Consider the following 15,888-nt stretch of genomic DNA (forward strand, 5'->3'; position numbering starts at 1 on the left):
TGCCAGTATCTCTCTGCTATCTCTCTGATTAGGTTTTATGTTGATAGGTTCTATTTTTATTTTGATGAATGGGTTTTGATTTTGTTGATGGTTGATGAATGGGGTTTGTTGATGGTGGCTGGGTTTCTCTGGTTTCGTGGTGGCTTTTGGCTAATTTGATTGTTGATGACGGGTTCTATTTCTATTTTGATGAATGAGTTTTGATTTTGTTGATGGTTGATAAATGGGGTTTGTTGATAGTTGATGAATGATGGCTGGGTTTCTCTGGTTGACGAATGGTGGCGGCAGTGGTGGTGATGGAGTTGTGGTGGTGGTTGTGGGTGTGGTCATGGCTGTGGTTGATGGTAGAGGTGGTTGTGGTTGGTGCTGTGGATGTTTTTTGAGTAGTGGATTATATTATTTTATTGTATGAGACATTATTTTATTGTGATATTTATATTATTTTATTATGTTGAAAACTAAAATAGATTTACTGCTGCAGCATGTGTGTATGTAAAATAAATAAAGTAACTTTTAATGGAGTTAAAAAGCTAAATTTTTTGCTCCACTGCTGTGGATGCTCTTAGGGTTTATTTAAATACCACTTATTTGCTAAAAACTTATTATTAAAAACACTATAACAAAATAATTTTTAAAGTTGTGAATGGTATTGTGAGACCCAAAAATGCACTGAAATCTATGTTTTGTTGAGTTTGATAGAAAAATGAACAGTATCCATGAGACCCACTAAAAAATGCAAAACACATGGATTGGGCAAAACGCCCAATCTAAACATACACTTAGTCTTCATTTCACTTGAGATTTATTCCTAAATCAATTCGACATTGATTAGACTGATCAAAAAAGATTTTGACATTGATTAGAGATGCTGGAGAGAGACTATATAGAGAAAATAATTGTTAGAAAACCAAAACTAGTTACCAAGGTGAAACACAATTTTATCAATGGTTTTTTTTTTTTTTTATGCTCCATTCCAGAACAGTGAAAATGAATAACAAAGATAGACATGAGTTTCAATTCGAAACAATTTTATAAGTTTGGACTTTAATTGACAAAATTAAAAAAGCCAAAACCTAATCTAAAACAAGGTATAAACCATTGGACTTCTTATGTAATTTCCCAAAAAGGTAGTAACTAATGCATGAAGTTCTCACTCTCTCACTTTTGCAAGTCCAAGAGAGTTTTGCCCAGGTTACACAATATTACAAATTGAAATTATTGCTATATTTCATTTGTTACTTCTTTCATTAGCCCCTACATTCATATCAAACAAACAATTGTGACCAGAAATGATAAACAAATAAATAAAAATTGAAATTTTCTAGATTTGCAGTAGTTTCAACATCTCTGATCACACAAGACTACACCGAACAGAAATTCAAGCAGGGAAACATTTCTTTTTCTTTTTTACCTTTTTTCCCTGACCAGTATTTTCAGTATGGAAAATCATGACCTGGACTATCTGCATGCATGTCCATGCAATCATTAGAACTTGGTGAGTTGGTATCCCGGTTATGGTGATGAGCATAGTTTGCCTCATGATTGCGGGGTCCATTTCCAGATGACATAGTATTGTTTGAATGGCAACCACCTTGTGCTAGCTGATAGGATTGAAGACTCCGACGAACAGGGCTCGATAGAGCATTTGAGAATACAGAGTTCTTACCCTGATTATCAGATTGCCCAGAACGAACTCCCTGCCCAACAGTTGCTGGCCCAAAAGGGCTAGAAGAGATGGCAGCTCCCAAATTGTTTAAGTTGGCATTCGGGGCATGCTGGTTTTGAAATGGAAGCCTAGGGGACATTGGAGGCTCATCTGCTCCATATTCAAGCTCATTCTGCAGAAAAATCAAATAAACAATCAAGAAGTCACTTTATTTTGCCATAGAGAAACAATCCTTCTTTTTGCCTTCCCTGGATTTGGGCAAAACCAGAAATGAGGACATCAAAGCCGCTAAGACCTTCCTTGCTGAAAAACAATTAAATGATTCAGCAAAAATAAAAGAACATCTCTTAATGATTCCAGCATGGTAAAATCTACACGAGAGAAGATAGCACCAATAGATGATTCAGCACCATCTGACCTTTTGTCATATTTTTTTCCACTTAAATAAACATGGTTTGAGCCTTGCCATCTTGGTAGTGTAGACTTGAGAGCAAATATGAATCTGGCTTTTGGATTTAGCAATCCAGAGATTTTAAAACACTGGAAGACAACTAAATCATATACGTTTCTCATATCATCTTCAGCAACCTGGAGTGATAAGAGAAGTCTACTAGACACATTTTTTTCTGCTAAAGCCTAAATGTCTTGGGAATGGATGGCTTGGATATGGTCCTACCCTTCATCATTTTATTTTGTATTTTTTCATGAAAGCGTCATTTTAACATGTACAAGTATGGCACTAGGAATTAATTTACTTAGGAGCTTCTAGACAACACAAATCATAACTCTTTCTTTCATTACTCCCAGATGTGGGCTATGTATCCAAAAGGAGGGTGGCCAGATAGGAGAGGACCCTAAGTACTTTCTGAGAGCACACAAGGGCAAAGGATTTCAATTTTCAACTCTTCATAAATTACACCTTAAATCTAAATCACAAATAAAAACCATCTGTGGAGGAATTTGGGTTGGGGGACTAAAATACAACTCAAGCCCAATTTTTTCATTTAAAATATATGAAAATACTTGTTGCTTACCATCAGTCACTGACAAGGGTTGTGCATTGGACTTATGAACGCCTAGAAACACTTTTTTTTTTCTTTTTTTTGTGGCAATAAAATTCATTAAAACCAACAAAACAGAATTACATAGGACAACAAGAAGAGACACTCTCAAGAGCAACAACATCATAAACAATAACTGGGAGAGTCCCGGCAACTAAACACTACAGCAGGAAAAAATTGAACAAGAGACCCATTAAACCAACACATCAGCAACTAAATGCCTAGAGACACTTAAAACATTAAAAAAATGCACTTCGCATGTGCATGATTTTCAGCACATTACCTCACATCATAGGATTGTGTGGTTCAAACCAAGACTTTTTTCCTCCACCAAACTTACAGCTTAATTCAAAGCTTACATTTAGGCTGTGTTTGTTTTGGCTTCAAATCACTTCCGAAAATGCTTTTCTGTAAATGCGGGTGTTTGGTTGCGCATGGAAAATAAATTTTCCAGAAAATATTTTCAGTTGACCGTAAAATTAAGGCCTTTGACCCAGAAAATGAATGCAGGTTCTGTTTTACCTTTAAATCATTTCCGGGCTCATAGACGCGCAAAGAGAGAGAGAGAGAAAGAAGAGAGTAGAGAGAGTGAGCTAGATCGCGCCCCACCCCAGACACGCCGGTGAGATCGCGCCATCGAGTTCATGTCGCCAAGATCATCGGCACCGTCGTTCTCGTTGCTCATCGGCACCGTCATTACCGACCTCGTTCTCGTTCTCGATCTCGACCCAAAGCTCATCGGCGCCGCCAATCTCATCGTCTCGATCTCATCGCACCAATGATCTCGTCGTCTCGATCTCGTCGTTGTCTCTCTTTCCCTGAAGTTTTCGATCACTCTCTCTTCCTCCCTCTCTCAGTTTGACCAAATTTGTATGAAGTTCAATGAATTGTTTTAAGCAGATTTCTGTTTCTTTAAAGTGTATATATTGAAATTTTTGTAATAAAATTTGTTTGGATGCTGAGAAAATGTGAAAAATTTATAGGAAAATAGCATTTTCATAATGTTACCAAATACCAAAAATGGTTTTCTAATATAATTTTTAAAATGCAACCAAACACTAGAAAACATTTTCCTTTCCCGAAAATATTTTCACCCGGAAAATATTTTACACTGAACCAAACACAGCCTTAAAATCATCCTGAAAAGTCCCTATTTGCCTTGAATGCAACTGATTGACTTCATCAACATACACAATTTGGAAAAAAAAAAAAAAAACCCACTCATATATGTAAATCTATCCCAAATTGTACACTTATAAAACTATCCAATGAACTCCACTATCCTTGATTTTAATGATAAAACTCAGAAACGATGACCAACACCCTTCCTCTCATTTTCATCATACTCCCTGTCTTAAAATATGTATATACATCCCAACATGAATTTACATATTGGAAGGTAGACCAGATTGCAATTTGCTGATTGCTTACTTCTATAGAATTGGTCCCATGAAATTTATATGTATATGGCAACATGCACCAGAATATGCAACACAATTCCATCACAAGTATAGCACAGAAGTGATAGCCATAAAGGAAGTTACACCAGAAATACATAAAACCAAAAAGCAGATCAACAATAATAAAAGGACCATTAAATAGTGGCAAGCTAAGAAACCTGCAAATAAGCTACTATATCCACTGTTGTCACTCTTGATCCTTCTTCTTGTTGTCTCCAAACCCATTGATAAAGTTTCTCCTGCAAGTAGAATTAAGAAGAGAGAGAGGAGTATGTTATATAGCAAAAATATAAAGGCTACAAGAAAAGGCCAAACTACCAAAATAGACAATAGACATTAACATTTAAGTCCAAGCAGCAAGTTATTGACAGCAACTAACATCTGGATGTCACCCATGATTGACCATTTCTACAAGAATAAAGACCCAAAAAAATAGTCCAAAAAAGTCAACACCGGTAATTCAAATATAAGAGCCACCTATTTCTTTATGATAATTTCAAAAAGAAGCACATGCAGCACATATGTATCTCCATACCAAAACTTGAGGTGGCAGGTGTTTAAGTGGGTTTAAACAATGTGCTGTTCAGTCTTTAAATATTTCCAAAAAGAAGAAGGGGGGGGGGGGGGGGGGTGACTGATCTCTCCTGTGTCAGTATATAAAATTTGGTCCACCTGGGGGGCTTTGATATTTATGACTAGGCAAGTACTGCCTGTAGTAGAAGGGAGGAAAATATAAATATTTCAAACAATTTTCCAAAAATAATTATGAAAATACTATTTAGGATTACAATTTCTTTATGGGTGTATTACAGTTTCCACATGACAGAGAACCATTTCATATTACAGACGCACTTACGAATACATTGCTCATAGTGGGGAACTGTAATACACACATAGACGGGTGATATATATATATATATATATATATTTGATAAGTAACGTAAGAAATTTTATTATAAAAAAAACCAACCAAGTACACTGGAAGTGTACTACAGTGGCACAAATCAAGAACTCAGATTACAACAATCAATAAGATCGGGGAGAGAAAAAGTGAAAAACAAGAATAAGAAGGCGAAACTAAACTCCACTCAAGGAGATTACGGAAAAAGAAAAACTTAATGTCAAGAATAGACCGTTCACAATCCTCAAAGCATCTAGCATTCCGCTTCCTCTAAATGGGTGATATATAAATACATACATACATACATACATATATATAAGAAAATGTTAATTTTTTATTATTCAGAGACTGTCAAAGAGTAGTTGCTACATTGAGAAGTACTAAAATCAATGATAGCTGACCCTTGAAACTGTGCAGTCTTAGTTTCTTGGATGGACCTCAACCTCTCACAATCCTAGCTATAAGCCAAGCATTTAAATAAAATAAAATAAAAAAGATGATATAGCACAAACAATTCAAAGAACATAAATAATTAGAATCAATGCTTCAGTTTATGTACAAAAGCACCGCAAAGACTCATATCAAAAGGCTCCATGTACTTCACATGAATTTCTAAGAAAAGTATCCCAAAGCAAGCAGACAGGAGTTCAGAGCATGTAAGCACAAAGTGAAAGCAATGATTAGAAGCTTTGAAGAGAATAAGGAAACAGGAAAGAAAAGGAAAACACATGAGAATCATTAAAGATGAATAAAGAAAATAAGTGTGAAAGGTATTGTGCCATCAAATATTGTTATATTTTATGTATTGTATTCTTTGTAGTACAAAGGTGTGTCTCCTAAATAGTTCAGCCTACAAATACAATTACAATTCCAGTGGTTGACCATCATCCAAGCTTACATTAAACAAAAATCCTCGTTACACTTGTAAAGGATAAACAATACCATATATTCTAGGTCATAGAAACCCTTTCATTCATAATAAAGTGACTATATTTTACATTCTCCATCAACCCACTACAACCCTCCTCCTTTTTCCAGGCTTGGGACTAACTGTGCACAATATATTTGATGCCAAACAGCACACAGACATAGGCGGAATTAGGCCATACAAAACCTTGACACCAAAAAAACAAAACCCCACTACTCCTTTGTGCAAAATGACATAAAGATGTAGTTAAATGTTGCATATGCTCAAAGGATTAATATTTGAGAACAAAGTTTAGTTCTCTAACTCTCTTTCAGATACAACGAAGACAAATGATCCCACAGACTCAAGTCCATGATAAGAAGCCATAAATTGTGTAAATAAAAGCGTATCAGCACTTGAGTTTCATGAAACTTTGAGCAAGAGCTGGCTAAGCTATTATTTGAGGTCTTCATGACTCCTTATGACCGACTCGAGTTGATGAGATAAAAATGCAAAATTACCATGTTTCCTCTCCTAAAAACATCATAAGCTCCTTACTTTCTTATTTGCTTGGCATCAATAACATACAAATGAAACACACCCAGTGCATAAATTCTTGGTAAACCAAAGTTAACCAAAAATACATCATTCAAACCACCTTGTAATTCAACACTCACCAGTGTGTAGTTATCATGAGAAAAAAAAAAAAAAAAAAAAATCTAACACACAAACGATAAGGAAATTTGCAGAATTGGGTTTTTAAGGGTCAAAAAATAATAACTTTACCATGAAACGAATATATAGGACCAAAAATAAAAACGACCCAATAACGAAAACATCAAAGAGCAACACTGGGTCTCTGAGAACATGAAGGACAATTGAAAAAAATAAAATAATCTCAGTTTCTTCTTCATTATTTAAAACCCAACAAAAACAAAAGTTAGAACAAACAGAGAACACCAAACAAAAACAAAGTTCCAAACTTGATTATTCTCTTTCAATTTTCACGGCAACCAAACAATCCGAGAAACAATACTACCAAAAAAATAAATAAATAAAAAAAGCGAAAAAACCAAACAAAAGGCCATAACAAAGCAACCCCATCAGATCAAAACGAAATACAAAGATATATATATATATATATATATAAAATAAGGAAGGAGGAAGAGAATCAAACCAGCGCGTGGCGTTCACCGGCTTGGAAAGAGAGTCGCTGGTGGTTCATGGCTTGAGAGTAAAGCTGGGAGAGAGAGTTAGCGGCGCTGCAGAAAGTGGTGTACATGCTTCGATCGACCTCGTCCAAGCGCGTGGCATCCGATTTCCTCTTCTTCGCCATGGTCCTTCTTCTCTTTTTGGTTCTTGGTTTTGATTGATTTTTACCAAACACTGTTTTTTGTTTTTTCTGTTTTGTGGGTGTGCGTGTAAAATTTTATTAGTTTGTGTGTAATATAGACTTAGAAGGGAGAGAGAGAGGAATGAGTTGTGGAGGGTTAAAGAGAAAGTGAAAGAGAGAGAGAGAGAGAGAGAGAGAGAGAGAGAGGAAAAGGGAAGGGAAAGGAAAGGAAGGAAAGTTAGTGGGTTGATAGAGGAGAGGAGGAGCCAAAAAGACGAGGTGGATGGATGGATGGGTGGTGGAGTGGTGATGCTTTGCCTCTCGCCTTTGCCACATGGTCTCCACGTGGTTGCTTGGTCCCACTTTTCGTATGTTTGTCTATCTATACTTCCCCTTTTTTTGTGCTTTTTCCTTTATAGATGGGTGGAGTTGGGCTAGTGCGTGGGGGTTGGTTGTTTTACTTTTACATGTGGATGTTCACAACTTCAAAGGCCCATAAAGAAGAGACATAAGGAGGGATGCTTTGGCCCAGTTAACATTAGCCCAATACTAATACTACGTGGTGATGGTTGGAACCCAATTCACCTACGAAAGAAACTCATGTGAGCTTGAGTTTAGATGGATTATGAGCCTTCACCAACAGACTATCTATTTTTTCACCCAAATTGAAGATTGAAACTTACTTTTCTTTTCCTTTTTCATTCCTAAGTTGTCAAATACACTTATCAATACATTTTCTATTTTTATCTATCCTATTTAAATATTATTTCTCCATTTATTTTCCTATTATTTTCCCTAAAATCGCATACTATTTTACTAAGATTTTTAGGGAAAAATGTTAAGAGACCTCTTGAACTTTGAGATAGTGACCAATACACTCCCTAAACTTTTATTTTAACCAATTTACTCTCTGAATTTCACACATGTGCCAAATAGGGCCACTGTTAGTCTTCCATTTAAGTGGTTAATGACATAGTCACGAGAGACTCACGTGAAACTTAAATCACCAAATTCAATCCCATGAAATCTTAAGGAACGAAGAGAAACTAAGTTTTAGAGAGAGGTGTCGTGATTCTCCTTAAGGCACCCTTTGATTGCCAAGGAAACCCAAATATGTATGTTATCTGATGTAGGACACGGTTTAATATTTAATTTTTGTAATTATTTAACTTCAGTATTTTTACGTAATTTTTGTTATTTTAGGTTTAGGTGATTAGTTTCCCTGTTTTAGGTGTTTTTAATGTTTTTTAGTCAAATTAGGGTCTTATACACTTTGTAGTCGCCTTAGGGTTTGCCAGCCGTCTTAGGTTTTCTTTTTATTATTTAAACGCATTGTAGCTTCCAAAGGCAATTCAATTTTCAAATTATTATTAATAAAATTCAGGCTTTTGTCAAATTTTTTCTCTGATGGATTCTAGTTTATCTCCTTGTAGATTCAAGGAACCCCTCATGGATTTGAAGTTTACTATCTAGAAGCTAACAGTTTAGTTTTTGTCCATCAAAGAGAGCATCATGTATGCGCTTTCCAGGCTTCCGAGACATTAGTTGGTATCAAAGCCTTGACATACTCTGGCCTGATGGCTAATCGGCGAGACGGTGACCACCACAACAATGGTGGCAGTGACAACGTCAACAACCCAGTCCTCACCAGGGTTGAGTTCTACGAGTTTTGTGAAGAGACTCAACAATTTCATGATGAGAATCAACAATTTCATGAAATAAGTCAGCAAATTATAGGCGAAATCCAGCAACAAATTGCTACTCTTCTTGCTTGGAAATCGTTACACAACAACAATGTTTAATATATTCAAAGACGCATTCCTAACTACAATAAAATTTCATTCTTTGACGGAGATATGTGTAAGTTGGATTTTATTGACTAGTTTTTTGATTTGGAAGAGTATTTGTGATGAAGAAAAAGTGTGGCTTACATCTACTAAATTGGACGATGAAGTAGAGGAATGGTGGGAAGATATTCAAATTGATAGAAAGCGGCGAGGTAAGCATCCAATCAATTATTGGCAAAGAATGAAAAATGTATTAATTGATTTATGTTCCTAATGACTACTATGATATACTAGATTATACAAGTATTAATTATAAATCTGTATATTCATATGAAAAGTAATATGTTCAAAACATGGAAGGTCAACCACAAAACCAAAATTATCACAATCAAGTCCATGTGTCAAGTAAAGGAAAGGGTTTGAGGGTTGAAATGAGGCAAACTATTTTTAAAGAAAATTTTGAAGTGGTTAAAAAAGATCAAGACTTGCATTAAATTATTGAATTGAAGATTGAAGATACTACTTGCCAAAAACTTGATGAAGAGGTCAAAGAAAAGAAGGTTGAGCTGATTGTGGATAATGACAAAAATCAAAAGATGGTAATTGTTGAGAATATTGTGGAAAATCCAATTGAGGTTAAATATAAGGATAAGTCCACAACTCACAATCCTTAGGTTTCGGTTGATTTGTTGAAAGTGACTACACAATATGTTGATTTTCTTGGAGTATAAAATTTTAACTTTATTATCAGTTCTTTGTTGATTGATGTTGCAAATAAATTGAAGGTAGATGAGGATAAATTTTATGCTATACTTTATGAAGAATTCAAGTTTCAAAACCGAATCAAGTCATTAAAGTGTTCAAAGTATTTGTTTATTTGGAGCGAAAGATTTCAGATTTCGACCATCAACTAGAGGACGAGTTTGTTTCAAGTTGAGGGGTCTGATATAGGACACAGTTTAATATTTAATTTTTGTAATTATTTAACTTTAATATTTTTAATTACGTAATTTTTGTTATTTTAGGTGTAGGTGATTTATTTCCTTGTTTTAGGTGTTTTTAATGTTTTTTAGTCAAATTAGGTTTTTATATGCTTTTGTAGCCGCCTTAGGGTTTGCTAGCCACCCTAGGTTTTCTTTTTACTATTTAAACACATTGTAATCTCCAACGGCAATTCAACTTTCAGATTATTATTAAAATTCAGACTTTTATCGATCTATTCTTTGGTGGATTTCAGTTTATCTCCTTATGGATTCAAGCAACCCCTCGTGGATTCGAGGTTTACTACCCAGAAGCTAATATCGTGTGTGCTTTTTTCAGGCTTCCGCGATATCATAATCTTTGATAAATTTTCATTAATTAGAAACTAACATTCACGTAGTGCAAAAAATAACATTAATTTTCAAGATTTTCGTAGCTGCCTTAGGGTTTCTTTTTACTATTTAAACGCATTGTAACCTCCAAAGGCAACTCAGCTTTCAAATTATTATTAATAAAATACAGAAATTTGTTGAATTCTTTCTCTGGTGGATTATAGTTTATCTCCTTGAGGATTCAAGGAATTCCTCGTGGATTCGAGGTTTACAACCCAGAAGCTAACAATTTAGTTTCTGTCCATCAAAGAGAGCATCATATGTGCTTTTTTTTAGACTTCCACGATATCATAATATTTGATAAATTTTCATTAATTAGAAACTGACAAGTTTAGGGATAAAAGCCAAACTTTCCATTAGTTTAGAAATGAAAAAAGAAAATTTTAAAATTTAGGGATGAAAACAATCTTTTGGTAAAATTTAAGAACCAAAATAGTATTTTACCCAAAATTATTCATTTTGATAAGCCAGATGAGAAACAAACAAGATTGAAGAACCCAAACAAACAAAATTTAAAAGTATTCCAAAACCCATTACAAAGAATCTACCCTTGAGTCTGCAAGAGGTGTCTTTGTTGCACAATAGCCTAGATCGGCGGTAATAGGGGTATGTGTAATGAACTGCGACAACGTCTCTCTCTTTCGATTCAGGTGTTGCTATTGGAAACCACGAACTGCATCAGACCCGTGATGCCGTGGCCTATCTCTCTCTTGTCAATTTCTCTTTGGTTTTGCCTAGTTTCTCTCTCTCAATCAGTTTGGCTTTGCCAAATCAGGTGCACATGTGTCCAACATGATTATGTTGTTAATCACTTGAATGACAAAACTAATAGTGGCCCTATTTTGGCATGTATAAGAAGTTCATAGAGTAAATTGACTAAAATAAAAGTTTAGAATATGAATTAGCCATTACCCCAAAGTTTAGGGGATCTTTTAGCATTTTTCCCATATTTTTATCAACCAATGATTGTACAACACCCAAATCTTTTATGCCTATATTCTTTATTGACCAACAACACCTAAATCTCTTTTGGCCAAATTTTATCAACCAACGACACCTAAATATTTTATAATTAACACACACGCGCGCGCACACACACACACACACACACACACACACACATATATATTAAAAGCCACACCATAGCCTTTGAATCTTTTAAAATGGAATCAACAACCTGTTGGATTTACACGTGTAAGTGAAGTCTCATATTGAATAATGATGAAAAGAATAAATGGTTAATATAACATAAATTAGCACATACCTATTGGGTTTAAACCTTTTGGGTTAAAGTGTATATCTATATGTTATATTAATTATTCAAGGAAGCTCCTAAAGTATTTATCTCCCCAACAAGTGGTATCAGAGCCCATGGTGGTGTGGGGCAAAAGTGGCAAGGTTATCGAGATTCCTTTCGCAATTGGTACAGGAACGGGGTGTGTGTACTTGGAGCCCTTTCGCAAATGGAGTAGGGATGAGTCCCTTTCGCATTTGGAGCGAGGACAATATATAGCACCAAGTAAGCCCATAAAGCTCACACAAACGGTCTTGGAAAATACCCAAAAAGGAGTATTATTGCCAATGGTGCTAGACAACGGTGAGGTGTGAGGTTCCCATAGAGGATAAAAGATGTGTGGAGTTGACACGTGGAGGGCCATGGATGATGTACCAGTGAAGGAAAAAGCTCATTAGGTAGGGAGTAGTGAATAAGACTAGTTCATGGCCAGTAGAGAGATCTTGAAGCTCACAAAGAGGTTGAGACTCACACTTGAGGGGAGATTGTTTGGTTTACACGTGTAAGTGAAGTCTCACATTGAATAATGATGAAAAAAATTAAATGGTTAATATATAACACAATTGAGTACATACTCATTGGAATTAGGTCTTTTGGGTTACAATGTATAACTATATATTAACTATTCAAAGAAGCTCTTTAAGGTCTTTATCTCCCCAACACAACCAATAAGAAATGGTAATGTTAGGAGAGATACTTGTCATTAAGAGAGAGAGAGAGAGAACTAAATATTAAAATGGGTTATTTAATATTTTATTCTCAAATATTTACTTACAAAAGATAAAAGATAACGTGATTTTACACACCATGAGAGTTACTGTAGCTCAGCCAATAACTTTTTATAAAATAGATAAATTGTTTGAGTTTGATTTTGGGGGTTCACTATCTAAAATGAAGAGAATTTTGGATTTTCTTCTAAAACAAAAAAGAGGATTTTGAATTTACCTAATCTATTGGAGATTTTCTAAGATCAAGTGCAATTACCTGTTTTATGTGAGATGTCAAAGTTAATAAGGTGAAAGAATTTTTTTTTTTAATAAGAAAATTACACTTTTAACTTTTACATTTCTTTCACCTTATTACCTTATTAACTTTTACGTCTCACATGAAATTGGTAATTATATAATCCACTATGACTCAATCAATTCATATGAGAAAACATAGTAGATCCCATGTGTAGATCATGTATCAAAGACCCCTCATATTTATGTTATCAAGACCCCGCATATTTATGTTATATTTTTTTTGATGAAGCATATTTATGTTATATTAATATCAGGCACAAGTACAACTGTATAAGTTAAAGTAAAACTCTTTCTTGGTTCATAAAAAAGAAAAAAAAAAAAGAAAAAAAGGTCCCTCACTTGGATCCCAAAGTTTTATGCGCATGTCAGGGCCCCTCAGGCGCAATTACAAGCAAAAACGTCGCTGAAATAGGATACTCTTCTTCTTTTTTAAGAGAAAAGATACTATTCTTTAAGAATAATACTAGAGGTACAAATTATTTTATAAAATTTTTTACAAATTACTAATGTGATGAGTAATTATTGGTAAATAAAAAAATGATATTAATGGTGAGTCAAAATAAAAACTAATAAGAGCTAGTCACATTAGCATTTTGTAAAAATGTTTTAAAATAGTTTGTGTCTTTAACATTACCCATTTTTTAATTCAAAACAATCAATAACTAATTCTTAAAAAAATAAAATAATTCGTATAAAACTAAAAATAAATCTAATTTCATATCATTTAAAATTATAAATAACTTGGCATTGTGAACATGACTAGATGCAAGAAAAATTTTAACCATAAAATGGATTATCTCAACTTCACTTGAAATTGATCTTTACACTAACTTTCATGAAAACAAAATCATAAAAAATAAAGAATTTAGAACAAATGAGAATGATTGATTTTTTTCCCCTTTACAAAGTGGGGAATGAAGGTTTGAACCCACCGGCTCTTCATGGGAGAGTTGGCGATGTTACAACAAGAATGATCAAACTTATTTAACAACAGAGCTACATATTATGTTTCTCCCTTCTTCTTCTTTCTTTCTTTTCTTTTTTTTTTTTTTAAATCAACTTCACATAATGCTTCTAAACATTAAGGAGTGTTTGGTTCACCGTGATATTACATTACACTGTAATATTACATGATTATAATCTTATATTAATATAATTTTAATAAAAAATAAAGCATTACATTGTTTAGGAAGATGACGAGATTAAAATGATGTGATATATTTTGTAATTTTAGATTATGATATGTTAAAAAAAAAAAAACAAAAATCTTAATATCACATTATCGTAATGGATATCACATTAATAACACATCATATTGAATAAAATGCAAATTATCATCTAATTATCAAAATCCTTTAACTCCCTCTTCTTAAATTACAATTTAAAAAAAAAAAAAAAAAAGTGCAATCATGTCGGTACTCTCTTATGGACACGCCCAAGAAGTAAGTGTGCAAAACTCAAGAATAGTACCTATAATTCTCTTTTATTTTTTATTTTTGGTAACCATAATACTCTTTTATGGATAGCACTGGGTATGGTGAATAATAATTCAGTTTTGCTCTCTTATAAATATAATATATGGAAAGGTCCACCTTTAATTTGATTCAAACGGCTGCTAGAAAATTCGAAGTGTGGTGGGCAGGTCAAGTTGATTGAATTTTGCTAAAGCACAAGTCAAAAATGGAATAGGGAAAAGGTCAATACTGGCCAACAAGTATGTTTTTTGGAGCAAAAGGTGATGTACCATCAGCTAAAATCCATAAGTTAGGAAATTTTTTTTTTTGGCTAATCAAATACAATATATTTTTAACACTAAAAATTGGAAGAACAGTCCAGAACTTTGTAACTCAACCAATATTCTTTGGTGTTTCTAATGGATACGTCTAAAATTCAAATTAATCAAATCACTCATCTCCCAACCCAACTATTAAATTATCAAAAAATTGAAAAAAACACATTCTAAATGTGAAATGTATTTTTCTCAAAAAAAAAAAAAAGAGTGAAATGTATTGTAAAAGATTCATTCTTATACCTTTTTATACTCTCACATACTATATAATAAAAATTGCATTATATGTTATAATATACTATATAATAAAAATTACAGTTTACATTTTGTGGTTATACCAAGTGGGTGACTCATTGTCTTATTAGGTCTTACATGTCGTGTTTACCCCTTATGGTTCCAAACTTCCACTTCCAGAAGGTGTTACGAAGTTTGTTATATATATATGTGTGTGTGTGTGTGTGTGTGTGTGTGTGTGTGTTACATGTTGTGTTTACCCCTTATGGTTCCAAACTTCCACTTCCACAAGGTGTTATGAAATTTGTTTATATATATATATATATATATGGGTTGGGTTCAAGTTACACATAATGTAACTCTAACCAATGTTACACCACCTAATAACTTGTTATTGAATTAATATTTTGAAAATCCAACAGTTGAATTACATGTTTTATATGTTTTTAACATGCATGTTAATTTTCATATCAATTGGATGCTATTTATCATTTGATTTATAAACTCATCTTTTATGCATTATTTTAAACCACAAAAATTTGAATTTTAACAATTGATTGATGATGTGATTATTAATCTTTGATCATCTTGAAATTTCGCAAGTATGAAGAATATATGAAAATAATGTAATCTAACGGTGGATTTGTCAATATTCGCATCCAATTAAAAAATATTGAGTGATGTAACATTGCTTAGAATTACACCAGGTGTAACTTGAACCCAACCATATATATACACACACACGCATATATATATATATATATATACTTAAAAGAATTATGTTTTATAAGAATCTATTGAATATGTTTAAAAATATTTCAAAGTTTACTTTAATTAAAATTCTATTATCAAAACTCAAAAGCTCCAAGAAAATTTGATAATGTAATGGTTAAAATTTGATAATATTTATTAAATATTTATTTCTGTGTTTGTCTTTTTTTAGAAAAACCTATATAGCACATTTGAGGTTCTTTTTGTTTTTGAATTTTTCCCCATTTTTCTTTTTTACCCAGATGCTTGAAAGTTAAAAAAAGAGTTGGTCCCCTCACCCAAAAAGA

The 15,888-nt window shown here is 33.4% G+C and overlaps 1 protein-coding gene across 1 annotated transcript; it reads right to left on the reverse strand.

Moving 5' to 3' along the window:
• Positions 1-1,203: 1,203 nt before the first annotated feature.
• On the reverse strand, positions 1,204-7,568 carry LOC115994862. The gene is made up of 3 exons (XM_031119167.1): positions 7,173-7,568; positions 4,346-4,426; positions 1,204-1,838 (listed from the first exon to the last, which is right to left on the reverse strand). Exons 1-3 carry the CDS (start codon positions 7,329-7,331, stop codon positions 1,434-1,436), a joined length of 645 nt encoding a protein of 214 aa, XP_030975027.1. The 5' UTR covers positions 7,332-7,568; the 3' UTR covers positions 1,204-1,433.
• Positions 7,569-15,888: the final 8,320 nt, after the last annotated feature.

Source organism: Quercus lobata, chromosome 6 (genome assembly GCF_001633185.2).
Source record: "Quercus lobata isolate SW786 chromosome 6, ValleyOak3.0 Primary Assembly, whole genome shotgun sequence".
NCBI classification, from domain to species: domain Eukaryota; kingdom Viridiplantae; phylum Streptophyta; class Magnoliopsida; order Fagales; family Fagaceae; genus Quercus; species Quercus lobata.